The 20,634-nt window shown below is 38.3% G+C and overlaps 1 protein-coding gene across 1 annotated transcript; it reads right to left on the bottom strand.

Moving 5' to 3' along the window:
• Nucleotides 1-9: 9 nt before the first annotated feature.
• On the bottom strand, nt 10-20,334 carry LOC103134227 (motile sperm domain-containing protein 2-like). The gene is made up of 15 exons (XM_007546375.2): nt 20,189-20,334; nt 20,055-20,112; nt 19,490-19,645; nt 17,994-18,080; nt 16,882-17,036; nt 15,969-16,029; nt 15,789-15,827; nt 15,581-15,705; nt 13,822-13,995; nt 8,540-8,655; nt 2,694-2,787; nt 2,485-2,581; nt 1,806-1,926; nt 1,257-1,359; nt 10-461 (listed from the first exon to the last, which is right to left on the bottom strand). Exons 1-15 carry the CDS (start codon nt 20,219-20,221, stop codon nt 309-311), a joined length of 1,572 nt encoding a protein of 523 aa, XP_007546437.1. The 5' UTR covers nt 20,222-20,334; the 3' UTR covers nt 10-308.
• Nucleotides 20,335-20,634: the final 300 nt, after the last annotated feature.

A 20,634-nucleotide genomic window follows, 5' to 3' on the forward strand; every position in this document is an offset into this window, starting at 1 on the left:
CCTTATTATGACTAATCTTTCAAACAAATTCTAATAAATGTTATTAATTTAAATTATGTTTTCACGATCAGCCACAACAGAACCTATCAATCCATTACACATTAACCTAGCATGTGTAATCTCTTAGCTCCGCATGGACCGACACGTCTCGATAGTCAGCTCCGCTGCTCTTCAGGACGGCGGCCAGTGGGGCCTGGGCGGGTGGAGCAGAGGACCGGCGTCCCATCACGCGGTCAACTGTGGCCCGGCCGGAGCCGTCAGCGCCTCCCGGAGGGCTGACAGACGCAGGTGGAGGTGCCGGCGGCAGGTCAGCTCGGCCGCTGAGCCGTACCCAGCAGGTAGAGGCACAGCAGGTTCAGCGCTAGCAGGACCAGCACCAGCCCAGTGAGAACCTTCTGCACCCACAGACACGAGTTCATTTTCTGCTCCAGTCGAGAGTTGCAGGCCATCACTCGCATAAGCTGGTTAAAAAAATAAAATAAAATAAAATAAAAAACAGCTGGAGTTAGGGTTGGGACTGCATATCACAATTTTATCAGCAAAAAATATTGCTTGCATAGGAGTCATGATGCATTTGTGCTTTGTGTGCAGGTGGTGTTTGTTAGAGGAAATTAAAGTGTTCTGGTGAAGTCATAAAGAGCCTGTGCTGCCATGCAACCAGGAGGTTTTACTGCCACCATATCAGCTGCCCCATGTCTGTTCTTTCAGGCAGGAAGCGTTCCGATAACAGGAAGTCTACAGCAAAGTCTCGGTTTAATCCAACTGAGCTCGTGCTGAGTTCAGAAAACTTGGCAGCATTTTTAAAACATTAGAGTTAAAGTGAAAATCTACATTATGTAGTGAATTAACCCTTATATTAATACGGATGATGCTAAAGTCCGTGTCAAATGTCTATACAATTTGTCTCGATAGCAACCAGAATTTTTTTCTTCCCCCCCTACTATAAATAATTGACTGCCTCTGTCAGGAAAAAGCTAGAAAAATAAACATTTTAAATGATTATGATAGAACAGGCTGCAGGCGTTTCGTTTGATCAAATTGGACTTACTTCTGGGATGAAACAAACAGCACACTGACGTCATGCAACCTTTGACTGTACTTGGCATTAATAACTTCTGAATGAGCTGGAGCCTAAGTCTCTATGTGTCCGTGGTAAACTTCAATAGTAATGGCACCTATGCCTTTAGCTTACGCCCAGTGATGCATGCGTAACGGCAAAGTGGTGGCGTTGTGAAAATCCTGGCATCAGAACTCACCGTCGTGCTCAACTCCTGCTGCCCGTTGGTCGATGTCTCCCCCAGGCTGTCCCTATGAGGGACGGCTGCCGACTTAACACTGTCCAGAACATGACAACGCAATCTGCAAGGAGGTCAGAGTCCAATGAGCAGATGTGCAAAACCGGCCCCACTTGATCAAAAAGGTACTTAGAGATCGACATGAAAACATGTAAAATGTGTTAGAAATGTGAAAATGTGTCTTCTTTCTCCTCGAGAGGAGAAAGAAGAGTAGTAAGAGGAAATTTGGATTCAAATTAATAGACTTAGTATGATTAATTCCTACTGAATTAGTCAACTCTGATATGCAAATACAGCTTAGTAAATTAGAAAATGATCAAAAAGTTGATTTACTATAGGAATTCACAATGGACAAGGTCTTACTGCTCATTTATGGATGGATAGAAAGCATACATGTATTAACCGTTTTCATTTTCATGTTGACTGGTGTTTTACAATTATGTAATTGTCCTCCACTCTGTCTACATCGCATTTTATCAACAGGAGAAATAAAAGGAAACGAATACACACCGGTGCTCCATGATTTTGTTTTTTTGGACATCCTTCCAGAATTGAGTGAGTTCTTGTGATCCAGTGTTTTCCATTTCTGCAGCCATGATCAAAAATCTATCTTGTGGCGAGGCCTGGGAACCTGCACAGAACGCATCCATAAAACCATTTCAATAAACTATTATGGTTGATTTTGTAAAAAGTGGTGGGAGTGGGTCTGGGATCTCATGATTTTTGCTGGCAATATAACTTTTAATAAACCAAAGATATCGATGAATTGTGCTGTGACATTAAATGTGAGAATTACCTGGAAAGTAACAAAAATCAGTGGCAATAAAACTGACTTAAATTACAGTTTGAAAAACCTTTGTAAGGAAAAGAAGAAGAAAAAAAAATATCAAGACAGCAGCATAAAAACCAAGGTAACAGCCAGGTTTGCTGATTCTCCTCAGATACGCTCAGCACATCAAACCTCAAACTGACGTGTCGGTGTTTGAAGGTTGCACTTTGGTTCAACTCTCTGTCAGCTACCTGACTGTTTTGTTTTGGGAGGGGGAGTTTCTTTTATCTCACCTGAAATATGCATGTCGGGCAAAGAAAAAGTGACTGCCTGCACTTTGGGGAAGGTAACGCAGTGCAGCGTTTGATTATTCTAAAGCTCAGCTGCTGCGCATAGCGTGCAGAGCGTTAAGTGCTGTACCTCCATGCAAGGACACCACTATGTCCACCGAGGCCCCCGGTTCACAGCTGCTGCTGCTGGGCTTCACCCGGTACTTCTCGGGCGCCGTGGTGCGAACCTGCGCACGCAGAGGCACACGGGGCTCGTTAATTAAACGTTTTGATTCGTTACCAGGCGCGACGGTGTGATGACTCTCTCATAACGCCAGAGTGAAATGATTTCACAATTACCTTAAAAGCCACCTGATTTTTGGTGACGTTGCTCAGAATAATAAGGCATTTCTTCTCGTTCTCACCGGAACCAAAGCTGAGCTCCTCAGAAGGACTGAAGCAGAAAAGAGATGGAGAGAAAAAAAAAAAAAGGAGGTTTTTGTTACAACTACAGCACAAAAAAAAACAAAAAAAACATTTGAATCAAAACCAGAGGCTCATATATTAGAAAATGTGGCAAAAATTAAAAAAAAAAGAAAAAAAAAAAGCCTCGGTTTTCATTTGTCACTCCACACGCTTTGTTATTAAATCTTATTACATTCCGTTCTGGTGCATTTCTCGTTCCTTGGCGTCTGTGAGGTCTAATTATCTGGGGATATGAACCTTTTCCTGCTAACCACCATGCCTTCCCTAAGGGACAGTTTCTGTGGAAATGTGCTATAAAGAATGAAAATGGAATTTCTTTGTTTATATATTGGCTACAAACTATATTTTGCCTCACTGTGAAGGGAGGGGAAAAAAATAAACGGATCCTGACTATTGATGTGTCAATCAACATTCAATCAAATTCCTGAATCTTAAACTCAGTTGAATGAAAATGGTATTTATAGCACCCTCCATACTTATTGGCCCCATGGCTGATGTGTTCGAAAAGTCATACAGTCAATTTATCTTTTATTAGAGCAACATAATTCTACACTAAAAATTCTGTAAAAACGTCACCCTTTGCTAATCGGACCAAAGGACATCCGAGGACTATCATACAAAAAAGAACAACTTGAGCACAACCCGTTTATTATACTTGGACAAATAAAGCAAATGATTTGTTTAAAAAAAATGGTTTATATTCTTTAAGTGTTTTTCTCTTATATTCTTAAGAGAAAAACTGAAGCAAAACAGAAAATATTTAACAATACCCAAGGTAAAGTGTCTTTCAACATATTCATCTTATTCTCTTGCCAGAAATAAACTCAATGGTGAACTTGGTTTTTCACTGCAGAATTTCTTCACCACTCAAATTACAATACTGAATTTTTCAGTGTGCGACTATACTACCGTGATAAAAATAATTAACTCACCTTAAAAAAATAAAATAAAATATGAAGATAATTCAAAACAAGACTGCTCGGTATAAAGACCATGAACTTTTTCTAGTGCAGTCCTTAGGTTATTGGTTGTTGAGCTGTGGTCCAGTTTAAATTAACAGGAAATAATAATAATAATAATAATAATAATAATAATTGTATGTGGGTTTTTAAAAAAATCGACCAACAAAATTAAGCTATACGTTAAAATAAATTACATAAGTGATGCAACTTCCACGAAAAAAAAAAAAACAAAACAAAAAAAACAAAACAAAGAAACACACAAAAGTAAATGTTCCCATTTTAATTTCTGAACTTATCCCAATGGAAAGTTTATTAACAGATGGGTATTTTTGTTTATTGGAGCAGAAAATCTAAATTTGGCATGAGATGAACAGCCAACAAAATAGAGCAACAAATTTTATAGCCAAAAGGAGAAAAACAAAACAAAAAAAAACACAAAAAGCCCAGTGCTTTATAATTTAGGCACAACGTTCTTTTTGCTTTCCTTGTGATGAGGAGCACCTAATTTGTCCTCCAATCAAGTTTACAGCAGTCCAATTTGCAGGGCATGTGATTAGACCGACTTGGCTTCAGTGCACAGTGAACACTGGGGACCTAAGCTTTGCAAACAAGGAAACCAGTATAGATTTTAATATTTTATTTAAATGCAGCCTAGTTATGTTCCATGGCCTAAAACTGCCAAGAATAAAGCCTTTTTTTCCCCCTCTCTTCTTAATGGCCTTGTGTATTCTTTTCTCCCTTCAAACAGCTGTAGAAACAGGCTCAGAGCGAGCCTAGGAACCTCTGGCAAACACAAGATCAAAGACCACTACTCTCTTCTGAAGCCCCCAGCCTTGAATTAAAAGCTAACAGAGCTCCGAAGTATAACTGCATTTAAGGCTCGGTTTAATCGGTTTATCTCTATAATTCACAGCTCAGAGCAGTCAGAAATCCTCACTTCAAAGCCGCCACACAGTGGAAACAGAACTCGGCTGACATTATTCTTGAAAATGACATCATATAGTACGAGGTTTAAAACAAAAAAAAAAAAAAAAAAGTTGCAGCACTTGAAACAAATTGATTTGAATGCCAATGAATATTGGATTCAAATTCCTATGAAAATGTTCCTTTTTTTTAAATGTTTTTGCAATATTACATGTTGGTGGAACACAAGTTGCCCATTATTGTGAAATGGTAGAGTGATTTTATTAAAACATGTTTTTATTAAAACAAACAAAAAAAAATGTTATTTTGAAATCAGAATAATTTTCTTCCACTTGACAATCACAAATAAGACATATTAAAGTTTGCGGTTGTTCTGTGAAAAATGTTTCAAAAGGTCAAAGGGTAAGCCTCCTTCTGCAAGGCTTTTTCTGAACGACTGTGTGCCGTGAAGGAAAAGAGGATCCTGGCGCCCCTGTTGAGTGGTAATTAATTGCTTGCCGGCGTTTCTTAGTAGAATGGGTTTCAGCGTTTGATTTACAACACCAACTCATTTTTAATCAATGAAAGATCGACTGGAAACATCCTGGATTCCTGCTCACGTCTCACAAGATCAATCAGGGCAAAAAGGCAGAAAAACATCAATAATGACCTGAAGCGTCAAGTCGATGTGTGAAAAACTTAACTTTTTGCAACCAAAAGAGAAAAGAAAAAAAAAGAAAAGAAAAAAAGTGCAATTTTTTTGTGTGCACCAATTCAAATTACAACTATTTTACTCCATCTATGCATTCTATAAGGCACCAGTATATCAATTTTATTATAAACATTTCCTTCAAAATGTTTTAGAATGATAATATTTGGCTACTGGGAATTTCTTCTTCATATGTTGTGAGCAAAGAACAAAAAACATAAACTACATTTCCTTCAAAATGTTTTAGAATGATAATATTTGGCTACTGGGAATTTCTTCTTCATATGTTGTGAGCAAAGAACAAAAAACATAAACTACTAAAATAACAATTAGCACCGGGATAATAGAATAAAACAATCACATGGTAACTAAGATGGCTACCCTGGCTTCAGGTCTTACAAATGAGTTTTAAATCCAGCATAGAAGCACATTACAACACAGCCTGATTACAGCTGGAGATAAGATCCAGATAGGTGCTATCATGCCTAACCGTTAGTGCTGCTAGGTAAAAGCAAACTGATACGTTCTGCCCTATTTGCGCTGAAATGAAGCAGCGAGGAGAAATTCTGCAGGGGCCTGAACAAACACTCAGAAATGGGTTAAAACTCACAAAGGGATTGTGCAGTAATTGTGCGCTCAGCATGTACCGTTTCAGGCTTAGGTTTTAGCATGTGAGCCCGTTTGCTCAGATCGTCTTCTGAAACACTTTTCAGAAGACAACTACAACATGGCCAGACTGGATAAATTAATATGTCCCGGTCTTATTTTAAAAAAAAAATGTGGACAAAGCTCAATTATAATTCCAGCTGACTCACACAGTTAAAATCAACGTCACCAAAGCTATGCAGAAGTGTGGACGTTTTTTTTTTTTTTTTTTTTATAATTCCAGCTGACTCACACAGTTAAAATCAACGTCACCAAAGCTATGCAGAAGTGTGGACGTTTTTTTTTTTTTTTTTTAACAAACAAAGCACTTCCCCTTTTGTTCTTTTTCACTCTCCAGTTCTTTCATACTTCCTGCTACAATTACTGTTATATTCATCAACAAAGAGCACAGTCATTTTCATATACGACCTTCATTTGTATAGCAACGGCGGAAAATTTCCGTGACAGTTTTCATATCGTTACGCTCAAACACGGATGAGAAAATGGTCTTTGAGAGACTTCCTGCTTTTGTAGGTGTGATGAAAACAGTTTGATGTGTCGATAGTTGTGCACACGGAGTCACGAGTAAAGTTGGCTTGGCTGCAAATATAAATGGAGCAGTTTTCTATGTCATTTACATGTACAGCGGATATGAAAAGCGTAACCACGACTGTTGGAAGGTCGGGTCTTAGGGACTCATAAAGGACAAGGACACCAGAGGGAATTATTTCAAAGCTTCTTTGTCTTTAATGTAACATTTATCTGGTAAATACTGATACTAAAAAATTTAACAAATCTATCAGGAGGGGGAAAAAAAATAAGTGTAGTAACTGGTTGCAAAAGTGTTTGCATCCTTTACCAATACTCCAATTAACTATTCATTCAGTTTCAGCAATCAGAATATTTTATATCCACTGTATAGAAATATGGATTAATATGCTGGATTGACCTGCTAGAAAACTAGCAGCAGCATATTTATATTCCCACATGGGTCCATAGCATGATGATTCAGAGTGACAGACAGCTACGCTCTCTGATCCATCAGTTTCTTGTCAGTCTGCATGACTTCACACTTACTCCTAAAGGACTGTTTGTTAAAAGGAAGGGCAAAGACGGAAAGGACACAAGCTAAAAAAAGAAGAAAAAAAAACAAACAAACTGGTTTTTCTTAGGTAAAGACCAGATAAAATAATCTTGAAGTAAGCATCCAAAACACAACACTTTGCAGCACTTTAGACTATTAGAAGTTGATAAAAATTACAATAGACTAACATTAAAACAATGAATATTCACCAAAAACTAAGTTTAGTCTATCTTTAAAGATCCAAACTTAAAAGTAAAGCAAGAAGACAAGGAAAAGCTGCAGTTTGTCCCATTTGGTCTGGGTTTTTATCCATTTAAAATATTTATACACATCTATGCCATCAACCATTAACCACCCTTGATAACTGATGTTTTCAAACCTAAGAAACTCAATACCTTAAATGAAAGTCTTTCGGCCAACCGATTTCCTGCATTTTGGGAGATCGATACTTAGATGTGAATCTGATCTCTTATCCCCCGATCTTGGCTACCTCAAAATAAAATCCTAAAAATGCAGTTAACAATAGTCACCCCACTGTTGCTAACTCGGCGACATTCTTGATATAGTTAGCAACATAAAACAAAAACAACAACAACAACAACAAAAAAAAAACTATTGGTATTGACCAAAATTGGAATCTGAAGGTCAGGCTTTTTAAAGATCGGTAATCGGCGATCAGTCAGAAAACTACAATCGGTTCACCCCTAGTGATTACAGATGGATTATATCCGCTGGTCATAAAAAAAAGATTATATCCAATCAATCTACAGTTAAGATGTTGTTTGCTTAAGACAGGGCTCTCCAAAGTCGGTCCTCGAGGGCCGGCATCCTACATGTTTTAGTTCTCTCCCTGGTGGTAGTAACAACCTCCTCAGCAAGTCAATGTTCTCCTTAGGCCTTCTAACGAGCCATCGTTTGATGCAGGTGTGCTAAACCAGGGAGAGAACTAAAACATGAGGGATGCCGGCCCTCGAGGACCGACTTTGGACACCGCTGGTTTAAGATATTAAAAAGGGGTAGTTCTAGTTCTAGAGGCCTCACAAAAATATTCACACCACTGGATCCACGTTTTTTCATGCTACAACCACAAACTCAAATGTATTTTATATGTCCTCCCAACTCCTGTATTTAGTTGAACATGAGGACTAAAAATGTAGTTAACAATAGTCTCCCCACTGTTGCTAACTCGGCGACATTCTTGATATGTCGCCGAGTTGAGGACTGGTCAACTTTGACCAGTCCTCATGCCCCTCCTGAGGAAAAGCCATGATGCTGCCTCCTCTGTGTTTCAAGGTGGGGAGGACGTGTTCAAGTTGATGTGCTCCCTTAGTTTCCCATGCTATTTATCCTATGGGAGACTAATAAATTATCTTATAAATAATATACACATAAAGTGAGAAGATAAAGCGGGGCCTACCTAACATCTAGCAGAAGACCTTTGAAGGTGGTGAGCGGCTTCCTGACTCCTTTCACTCTCACGTTTGTGTCTCTTTCACCGTCCTCCGACCTTAAGCTTTCTTCTAGAAAATTCACCTGAAACGGAAAAAGACCACATAGTTAGAAAACACACAAAAGACACAGAATGTAATCATCGAAACCTCGCCTAGCATCCCGTCTTATAATCAAACATTTGACCTTTGGCCTCCAAGTAGAGGTCGCTATGAGTTAGTACAAGAAATCACAGTCAACTTTAATTAATAAGCTACTCTGTTAAAAAAAATAAATAAATAAATGTCATCGTTACCAGAATGAAATCCTAATAGAAAAACTTTATTTTTACTTTGTGGATGTACTGTCAATCAGACTCCTGAATTTTGCTCTTGGCAGCATCCAGAGAGAATGGAAAAATAAAACCAAGCATATCCATGAAAATAAGGAACCAGTGTAACCCTGTAATCTCATGACTTTTGACATTAAAAAAAAAAAAAAAAAAACCTCATGAACCAAAGTAGGTCATTCGGGATAGAGTCATGAGATACCTCACACGGGGGAGCAGCAAAAGGCTCATGAACTTTGACCCGAATCCTTCCCAGACAGAACACCGACCACACAAAGGCTGACTAGACAGGCAGACGTGCTACATGACCGGCTGAGCCTTTAAAATATATGGATGCTTGAGCCACAAAGAATGTACAGTGGATGGGACAGTGAAAACATCAGGAGACGGTAAACGAGAGTAAAGGAAGGAGCCAGTTGGGGGAAATGCGTGAGCAAACACTGCTGACTCAAAGGGGAAGTGTGTATTCCCAGTTTATAAGCTAAAAAATGTGCAAAGTTGTGTCTCCCTTTCTTGCAACTGCATCCTAAAAAACAAAACAAAAAAAAAAGACATCAGGAGATTGTCAGCTTCCAGTTTGATTATTTATTGAATTTCAAGAGAAAACTCAACACAATTATGTAAGAATCACATGTAAAGTGATTTGAAAAGTATAACAACTTCAAATTAGAGGGAAAAGTAAATGCTTAAAAGGAGATTGCACTTTATTACAGATACTGGAATTAAAAGTACATTGTAGTGATGAGAACAATCATTGGCCCCTTTTCTGACTCCCGTAATACAATTTCAAAAATCCATTATAGATTAATAGGGAACAAAAAAATAGAGGGCAATCTAATACGAGAAACAAATTAAGAGGCTATAGCAGAATGAAGAAATTAAAGATCATTATAAAAGAAAGACATTTAAAATGCTCTTTCCATACATTGCACAATAAATGAAATGAATAGACAACTGACTTGTATTTGAAATGCACATGGTCAAGTATCCTTCTCTGCGCAATACAAATTAAGGCACACAGCAAACACTGTCAACACTGTTAAAAACTTTCAAGTTTCAGACTTGGCTAGAGATAATATCAGATTGTAAGGCACACAAGGCTTACATTAAAAAAGCAGCTTCAAATGGCAGGTTTGATTAAAGGATTAAGTGCTAGGGGTTAATAAGTTAGTCTACTGTAATAAAACAATAATTATCTTAGTAGTTATTAATCGGGAGGTTAGATGAGACAAATAATGTGAAATATTTATGGACATCAGGGAGTGTGCTGACCTTTTATAAAAGCTAATTAAACCGTGAAATGTGCGTCTCGCTTACATCGGTGTTTCCGAGGCGTGCAAAAAACCCCCAAAAAACAGCCCATTAAAAAAGGCATCATCCGGTAATCACAAGGACGCAAATTTGTTGGGGCCAAATTGGAAATGTGAGATCCATGACGGGCGAAGGAATGGGCTCGTGTAGGAGCGGTGGTGGGAACTTGGGTCGACTTTAGCGGGAGGCGTACTCATGTCACATGAGTACAACCTGCCTCTCCAGCCTGCAGAGATCTTCCAGACATGGAGCTTCTGCTGTAGTTGTGATCCTAAAATCGCTTTACCACAGCCACCCCTTGTTTCCGCAACCAGAAAAGGGAAAAAAAAAAAAAAAAACAACAAAAAAGAAAGAGAAAATTAGCTTAAAGGAGCCATTAAGCCATCAGCTCAGTGCTTCTGGACCTCAGAGGACATCAACCAGACAGATGGTTGATGTGGGGAAAGTGGAGGCGTGTCTGAAAGAGACTTTTATTCATTTAGATAAGATGGATCAGAAGGAAAAGAATTAAATGTTGTGCGGAATGTTCTCAGACGAGCTCAAAGCGCCGACAGCCTGTTGTAACAACACAGAACCACATGTTTAGTCACACTTACGGCAAGAAATTCAACAACAACAAAAAAACCCGACACTCTACATTAATACTTTTATGCTAAAAAAAAAGACCAACTAAACCAAAACCCTAACCTGTCAGTCAGTCAGCATTCCCATTCCTTCACCAATCTTTCATTTCAACCTTTTCCTTTAACTGGTCATCCTTGCTTTAAATACTTATATCACTTATAAAATATGGGTTTAGGTATGACCCTACAAAGTAGCAGAGTCACACAGCACCGCCACACCGCTGCTGCAAACTGCCAGTCAGCTGACTGAAAGAGGCTTCTGCACTTTCCTCTTGTTTTTCCTGCCTGTCTGGAAATACTCCCAGTACTGAAAAAATGCACAGAATCCTGTTGTGGAAACTAAAGAAGAACCTTCCCCACTATTATTATTAGCTTGCTTTACTTCTATTAAGCGCAAGGACAAAATGCATATGATTCTCCAGAATAAAAAAAACTGAAAGCTTTGACTAGATGCCTCTAAAGAGGAATTACCATATAATACTACAGCTATAAATGAGGACGCTTTCCGCCAAGAGGAGGTTGTTAATAACTGGGTGGCCGTAATTTGGTGATGGAAGCAGCTCAGACTACTGTTGTAAATGATTGCAGTTTTTCAGACGAGCTGCTCAGTGACTTTTCACCCTGAATATTCAGGAAATGTTTATTAGATCATCTGACAGCCTTATTTATAGCCTTCCTTCTGACATGCACTCGGGAATAGATTACTTTGTTTCTGAGGAGTTTCCTAAGACTGATTGTGTAAATATATTTTGACAAGCTAGCGAGAAAAACATCTTCCTCTTCCTGACATGGCTGACTTAAATAGTCTGATGCGTGGAGGACTTTTGTGCTTTTACATAAAATAATTAGCTCAAAATAGCCTTTTGTCAACTTGTACTCCTTTTGTGTATCCATGTACTTAACAGTTGTTTATTGGTTTACGTCTCTTGGTAGTCTGATAATTCTGATAAATTATGGAGATAAATGGTCATAAAAAAGACTGAAATCTCATGTATTATTTAATAATACTGTGTGCATTCTTTTTCAAAAGTTTTCCATCCCATTTTCTATAAATGCGGTTCTGATTCCTGTTTGGATCAGTCAACTTATGAAATGTTAGAGATCAACGCTGAGCAATCTCCTGCTGGCAGAAATTATTCAATGGAGTCAAATAACTCAGCTGTCAAATCAAGCATGAAAAGAACAAAATGAGAAACAAACGGGGTTTCATAATCCACTTGAAACGTCTCGCGGGAGACAGCGACTTTCTGGACCAAAAAGTCAGGAAAGAATACTGCAAAAGTACAAAATGACTCAAATCAAATAATAATAAGAAACGATTTAAAGACAGCAATGTAACTTTTAAGAACAAATAGGATTCTTTTTCCCTACGAAGAACACAACATAAGCTCAAACCTCAGCCTGTAGATTACACTTAGGCTGACAAGTAAATGATGTGGCTTGCTTTAAAAGTCTTAATCTCTTGTGAATAATCAGCGTGGCAGCTTTTTTAACAATCGGATCATTGTTTGTCCAGTAAAGCCTTGTGGGAGTAGCTCTGGCTAACGTGGTTCGTCTCATGTAGACTGCAGCTCAACCTGCTGTGTGTCCACATATCTGTGGACATATTACAAACCCTGACTCTCCCTTTGTCATTTGAATCCTCTATGAAGCTGAATATAGCAGTCAAAAACTTACAGAAAAAATGGAAAAAGTGTAAGTTTAATCTTTTTCAAATACGACAACGTATATATACAACGTTGTAGTACTCGCTTGTGTGTTGCAATTCTAGATTTTTCCAGACTTGATTTTCCAGAGTTCCTGGCAATTTTAGCCAATTTTTAAAGTATAAATACTTTCCATATGAGTTTATGGAAAATGTCTCTGAAGACATACACATAAATAGATGCACACATAGATAGATTATCATGGACAAAATGATAATTAGAAAGAGGAATGATGAATGATGGATAAAAATGATGGTTGGATAAAAGATCGCTAGGGAAACATATAGACTGATGCATGAACACAAATCTTAAGAGAATGAGGGAGAAAAATAGAAAAAAGTCTGGAAACATTTTTTTTTCTATACTCCCATTATACTTATTCCACACTAATCCAAAATTAGAATCATATTCCAGAGTTTTACAGCTTGCGTAGAAACCCTGTAAATGTGTCCACCTTATGTCGTTTATTAATTTACGGTTTGTTTTCATAAAGTATCATTCAAGGAAAAAAAAAAAACGCAAAAGGAAGCATAAAAATATCGTGACAGGAGATCTGGGTAATCCTGACGGGGAGTCAGAAGAGAATCTGTGACATACATGACACGAGCTGCAGGCTGTCTACATCCAGGGTGAAGCAATGAGAAACCATACTGAGAAGGAGGCGACAGCAGCTTTAACATTTCCAGGCTGCAAGCCGTCTCAGTGATGGCGCTTCATGATGCGGGGAGGAGGAATCTTTTGACAGCATGGAAGAGCTTAAGTAACAGACCTTCTGTGGACACCATGAGGAACTGAAGAGCAGCAGCGTGCCTGTGAAGGCTTAGCTGGATTTAATGCAAGCCAAAAAAAACCCCCTAAAGAACAAACTCAACAGACACCATGAAACACAGCTTACTGATAATCACATAGCCGGCCTGATTACACTCTGAAATCTGGAGGTCCTGACTAAAAACAGGACAAGAGGAGTTTAAAATGTGCAAAGTCACAACCTGGTCACCTCTGTCTGAAATGAGTCAATCTAAAAAACTAAAGCCGGGTGCTGCTAAATGTGTCGGAGTCAAATAAATCACACTTCGTTCTCAATCATATAAGACGATACAACTATGACCCATCCAAAATCAAATTCATGAGGTCCAAAGCATAATTCTAGAAAACACATGGTGCAGCTGAGTCTCATATGTATACTTTTGCAAGAAACTAACATAATTTCTTTTTGTCATCATTTTGGGTTTTCATAGCAAAAATAAAAAGATTTATTCGATGTATTCACGAAACAATTTACCTTTTTGGGCTTTGCCACGATCTCGGAGTTGAAGCTGGACTCGAGGGTGTCTCGGCTCTCCATTTCACCCTCTTTGCTCTCGGCGTCGTCCTCGCCCGCCATCGGCCCGTTCTCGCACAGCGGGGTTTGGAAGTCATCGTCCGGAAGAGGCGGGTACGTGTACTTGAAGTTGTCCTGGAAGAAAGGGGGCACATCATCTTGCTTACTGCAAATCTGGCATGTAAAGTGCAACTGATGGGTTCCAATTTATAATTATAATATTTTATGTCTAATTAAAACAGAAAGTTATTAACTTTAAACGTGTCAGACGGGAAAAAAAAAATTGCAAAGGGAAGATGTTTTATGATGTAATGAGGTTAATAGATTCACAAAAACTACACGACCCATATAAGAGGAAAATATACACTTGATCATTTTTTAGCAATTTCTAAAATATTTTAACATCATAGCAAAACATATAGAACCTCGCATCATTAGTTGTAGTTATTGAATTTTTTTGTACTTTTTCTTACATTAAGACCACAAACCTACATGTCTCTTTGTGCGACTGCATACATCAGAGCAATATGAAGCAGGACATAACTGTAAAATTATAGAAAAGAGGTTTATGGTTTTCCAAGAGCGCCTATGGACAAAAATATGCCATGCAGTTGTATGTCATTTAATCTCAGTATAAAAGCCGCCGTTTTGTGAAAAACCTCAGAGGTATGTTAGAAAACATCAGAGAACAATTAGCAATATGAAAACTAAGGAGCACAGCAGACAGGTCAGACGTAGAAATTATCCAATCGAGTCAAATAACTCGGTTGTCAAATCAAGCATAAAAAGTACAAAATGAGAAACAAACGGGTTTCATAATCCATGTGAAACGTCTCGCGGGACGTTTTACACGGAAACGTCAGGGAGAGAGTTGAGGAAGTTCAAAGTAGAGTTGGATTACAAAACAATACTCTAAGCCAGGGGTGCCCAAGTCCAGTCCTCGAGAGCTACCATCCTGCAAGTTTTAGAAGTATCCTTACTCCGACAGACCAGGATCAGCTCTACAGAGGCCTGATAACGAGCCATTCATTTGATTCAGGTGTGTTAAAGAAGGGATGCATCTGAAAGTTGCAGGATGGTAGCTCTCGAGGACTTGACTTGGGCACCCCTGCTCTAAGTATTGAACAGTTCACTGATCACTGTTCAAGCCATCATCCAAAAGCGAAAAGGACGATGCACATCTGCCAACCCAACGACAGGTAGAAAACAAGCTATCCTGACAGGACAGGTGGGCTATTACTAATCAGAATAGCAGCAAACCAGAACAACCAAAACATACAGCCAAAGATGCAACAGGATGTTTAGAAAGCACATTATTGAGCTAATATGGCCTAGTCCAAACCAAAATCCAGTTGAATATCTGTAGATATATATGTATGCAAAATAAATTCAGTGTCTATATGTGCAGCAGTAATTGCAGCGAAAGATTCTACAGGATATACATTTGACATATTAGTAAAAAATGTAAAACCCTTGTATCATTTTCCATCCACATCCCACCAAAATACATTAAGGTTTGTTTTTGTGGTACATTTAAAAATGTGAAAAGGTTTAAGAAGTAAGAATACTTTTGAAAGGCTAATTAACAGCCATTTGATATAATGGAGTTTCTCCAAAATGTAAAAAAAAATATTAGCCGATTCTAACATTTATTTTCTAAATGAAACAAATCAGAGAATTGAGCACATCGAGGGGGGTGACGAAAAACACAGGAGCATACCGATCCACCCAGGTGAGGCGGCAGGTGCTCTGCACCAATATATGTGTGAATCTCAGCTTTGGTTGCAAACTTCAGCTTTGCGATGGCTTCTGGTCCCAACCAGGACTTTATAATCTTCCATGCCGCTGTAACCAGGATAAACGTTTAGAAATCATGTTTTTAATGAAGTCACAGTGCAGCAAAAATCATCAATCAGACTTATCCTCACCGTTCATGATCCAAGGCATTTCCACTATGATCATTTTAGCTGAAAAAAACAAAAAACAAAACAACTGTGTTCTTTTGTGCATATTTGACTTAAAAGCAGCTGCAAAGATCACAAGCAATCCGTAATTGGAATATAATATCCCTGGTATGTCATAATATCTTTCAGTGTTATGTTACTTACATAAAAACTTTGGATAGTATACTTTGAAGCAATTGATGACATACTTCACAAAGTCCATGTCCTAAAACAAACAAAAACAAATTATAAATTAAGAGATTCACAAAGGAAACGACCTCAAAAGTCTTAGTATAAAGTAGCACAAAAATATGCATGAGAAAATGATTTTGATAGGAGGATGTTCTCATTTGATCGCCTCTAGATCTGAAGTTACCCACTAAGGATTAAATAAAAATTAAATGCAAGTCCGTTTGAACAATTTTCAATACTTTTCAACACTGATAAAAGAAGAAGTCTCGGGTCTCCGCTGTTTATTGAACTATATTAAAACATAATTTAAAGATTTCTTCTGCAGCTTGGCAAGTTTCATGTGGTGATTCTTCTTCTACTGCCTATACTATTTGAGTAGATCAGACAGGCTGTCCGAAAGGCCAACAGGAAGGATCTTTAGGCCTTGGCCAGGCTCCATAACAGGCTCGAAGCCTCACTCATTTGCAGTGGACTCACTCCTAAGCCCTAATTAGATCACACTGACTGGCTCTAGTGAAGCTCATCGTGGGCTTCGAAAGAACCCCCCACCTCAAGTCTCTCTCATCTGCTCTTCTAAACAAATAATTGTATGTCATGTGTCTATAGTTGGCTTGTGTTGGGCAATGACAGATTTAACAGTCCTTTCTCCAGCAGGGCGTCACTGACTGAGAGAAAGTGAGTGAAAGGATTAGACAGTCAACTCGAATTGACCGTCAGGATTTAAAGGCTACTTTAATCTTCAACGTGTTAAAAACCACTGAAGAGCTCGCCGCCTTGCTACATCCTCTCACAAATGCCAGGAGATATGACCATATGAGATGTTCTTTTTCATAACAAAACTCCAGCTGAGCTGAAAAACAATGAAAGCACACAAGGCTGGACTTACAATATTGCTAAGGCCGGACTCCGTCATATCAAACACCACGGTGAGCGGCATCCCGGGTTCCTTCTTTGCGTACCGCTCCAGCCAGAAGGCGACGTACTTCTTCTTGTCCACGACTGTTTTTGCATCCTTGATGTGCAGCTTCACCTTAAACCAGACTGTACGCAAAGAACAGGGTCTGTTTTATTTCTTAAAACGAGTCAGAAATGCTCATATATGTCTTTCATGAAAACATAATGGCTGAGCCGTCAGTGCATTAGGCATGTGTTGGCAACCAAGATTTTAAAAAGCTACAGTCTCTAAATGCTTTCCACCAAAGTGTGCCATGATTTAAATTCCTTTTCATGAGATGCAGGAGGAAGTGCTAAAGAGACCAACATTTTTTTTTCCCTTAACTGTATGTAGCATACAGCTAAGTAATTTAGTAATTTAGAGTAATTTAATTGATTTGGTGCAGAAATTAACATTTCTGTAAATGCACCAGAATTAGCCAAAAGGCTATTTTTCATCTATTGTCTCTGGACAACAAACCACCTGTTGCTGTGCACTGGTGGTTAGAGTTGGTTAAAAGTAACATGCTACCATTTTCCTTTACTTGCAACAAAGACAAGGTTAGATGTTTGAAAGTGTTCTAAAAGTAAAATATTGACAGGTATGGGATTGAAACTAAAGGAGCACCTCCTGTCACTCTCAATAAGGCGACACCATATTAGTCTAAGAACAACACTAATATAATATGAAACAAAATTCTTAGTAATAAAAATGTTTATGTAAAAACTACTATTAAATTTATTCCAGCTTTTAGTTTAAGCCAAAAATAACTAAAATTAAGAGATAACTATGTCTTAAGAGTAAATATGTTGGGATATTTTATCTATAATAGGAATAATTGTTGCTCTTCAATTTAAAATAAAATCAATTAGATATTGATATATATTTTTTTAATTTAAAATACAAAAAAATATATATAATTTAATATTATGGCATAAATAAACAGCTTTGGTATTTATGATCCATAGCATAAATACCATGGGACTTCTACTCAAAAATTACAATGGGAAAATCCATATCGTTCCAGTGTGTGTGGGTCAGGCTGTATTAGAAAGTCTGCCTACAGAGTTTGTTGCCTTCTCTGTCGTAGCCATGGAGGAAGACGGCACCGCTCTCAAACATCCACCTGGGAATGGTGCCCTCGCTCACGTCTGCAATGAAGACAAACAAATGACTTATGATGGGGCAATTATCAGACAGAGATACAGGCGACATGACAAGCAATCAGTTGAGGCAATCCGGATGGTGTTGGTTCCCCAAAAATTCAGATTTAGAGCCATACGAATTTCATTTGGGTTTTTTTTTCCTGGATGTACTAAATATAAAGGAAATAAAAAAATAAAAAATAAAAAAAATGCTCCCTACAGTCCTCGCAACATCCCGGGGACATAAAGCCGCACATTTATCAGCTCTTTTTAAAAGTTGAAGCAGAGAACTAACAGCATGTCATGAGTCCTGCATCCACATCCCAGTGGCCTGAGACACTAATGACTCAAATAAATCACATTTCCTAAAACAACTCGGAGAAAAATAGAATTTACTGGATTAAAAGGCCAGCAAACAACAAGTCTTTCAAATTTCTCCAGAGAAACAGAGTGCATTGTTCTCTGTGGTAACTTATGCATGGAGATATGGCTGTTTAACACACAAAGAGACTCTGTTTTTCCGAGATAAGCACAAGGGCAACCACAGATTTGTGTTAGGAGCTTGCAACACATATGCCAATGTCAACATTTCTACTTTGAGCAAAGCTGGATGTTGAACTTCAGTACGTTTGAGCGCTAGCATGAATGCTGTCTACCAGAACCTGCCTTTATTGTTCCTTTTCTCCTTTATTTAATTTCCTCTAGAGTTTCTATATTTATACTTTACGCCAGGAAGCTGTGAGTTATTGAATGAAATGTCAGATTCCATGCTTTTGCGCACAATCTTGGTCAGTGAAGAAGATTCTGCTGGGGATTTCTGTGAGCATTATTAATGTCAAATCTGTAATACTAAATTTAGCGTCTCCAGATTTGGGTCCAGTTTCTTTTTAGAGAAAAACTTCCGTAGTGCTCAAAAGTGGGTTGCTTAGAACAAAGAACTTTTACATTGCTCAAACTTCAAACACTACAAAAGTGCCAGAAACAAACTTTGCTCCTTTTCAATATAAAACTAAAAAGTGAGTTTGAGGTTTCTGGCTCTAGTGCCAAGCGAAAAGTTTGGCATCTGTTTATTGGTACAGATAGGAGGTAAAAAAAATAAAAAATAGGTAAAAAAATGAAATTATACAATGGCAAAATAGAAAGACTTTGAAGTCAAGTAAATTTCTTTTTACTTTTTAATTATTCTGGCCTTGTTTTATTTTATTTTATTTCTTGCAAAGTAAGTAAAATAAGGGATGTAAGTTACCACTAAATTTAAGCTTTCAGAATGAATTTGCAGCTTTAAATTTTAACATGCCTGTGTAATTGACTTGTGTATCATTTCTAAAGCAATGCAATGGCCATTTAAATAAAAATTACGTTTCTTTTGACATGGAACTCTTTTGACGATTAAAACAGTTATTCCAGCATCTTACCATTTATCCCAAACTCTTTTCTCCAGAGTAGACTTTCGTCTATCATCTTCAAGGTGTCATCAACAACATACAATCTCCATGTGAGGTAGGCTTCCACCAGAGCATCCTCCTGCTCAATCCTCTCCACATCCCTGGAGTCATACTTATCTGTTGAGTCTACAAACACGGCACAAATACTCAATCACATGACCTTCAAGCAGGTCAAGCAGCAGGTTTCACTTTCAAACACTCACTGACTTTAACCGTTTTAAAACTTTAATTGTTCATGGGAGTCCATAATAAACCATATTAAAGTCCCACGGGAGGTCAGAAATGTTGTATATCTGGGGTGTGCAGAACTGTGCTCCAATTAGAATGTAACAACTTTGTGAAATTCTAATTGGAGCCCTTCACGTCCTTGTTGAAGCTTAGCTGAGCTCTTACTGCCAAAGCAAATAAGCAAAAATACGAATAAGTATGCAAACAAAAGTAACAATGGAACAGATCCAAAAAATAAAATCGTCTGAAGGCAAATTTATGTTGAGTGAGTGAGTTAATATCCGCTTATCCACAATAACCGTGTTACCTTTGAGTAACTCATTCTTGAATCTCTGCCTGATCTCCACTATTTTCTTCTCAAGGTCCTGTCAAAACAGAGTTTATTCGGGTTAGATTCGGGTTAGACTGTTGCGGAATAAACGGTTAACGGTCATCAACTACCTGTTCTCCTTGCTGCGGTTCATGCTCTGCCATATTCAGCTGTCCCTCCGCGGCTCTGTGGTAGTTCCGCGTTGTTGGTTTTTTGTTGTTGTTGTTGTTCAGGCTGCTAAGTTAGCAAACTAGCTGCTCTGAAGAATCACTGCTAAAAGTGTGAAGCTGGGAACCGGATGGTGCCATTTTGGCTCCATTCGTGGCCACGCCTCCGAGGGTTGTTTCATTTTTGCGTACGGAAAAGAGTTGTAGAATGGACAGTTCTAACTCTCTTCGCTAACATTACAAATATTTCCGATAAAGGATGAAGCATAGCTAACAATTCTATCATATTGTCGCAAATTCTGTTTTATCTTGTGCTTACAGAAGCTTACCCACAATGCACTAGGATTGACAGGAAGTTTAGTTCCACCTACCGGGGTGACGCTGAAGTCAGCTTCCGAATGAAAATTGGG

The sequence above is a fragment of the Poecilia formosa genome, unplaced genomic scaffold (genome assembly GCF_000485575.1).
Source record: "Poecilia formosa unplaced genomic scaffold, Poecilia_formosa-5.1.2 Scaffold16, whole genome shotgun sequence".
NCBI lineage: Eukaryota > Metazoa > Chordata > Actinopteri > Cyprinodontiformes > Poeciliidae > Poecilia > Poecilia formosa.

Excerpts from the sequence above, each read along its gene's own strand:
- LOC103134227 (XM_007546375.2), bottom strand. The coding sequence starts at position 20,221 with ATGGCAGAGCATGAACCGCAGCAAGGAGAACAG. Across the intron at positions 19,646-20,054 it reads CAAGAATGAGTTACTCAAAG|ACTCAACAGATAAGTATGAC; the intron begins GTAACACGGTTA and ends CCGTGTTTGTAG. Across the intron at positions 8,656-13,821 it reads TCGTGGCAAAGCCCAAAAAG|GTGAATTTTCTAGAAGAAAG; the intron begins GTAAATTGTTTC and ends TTTCCGTTTCAG.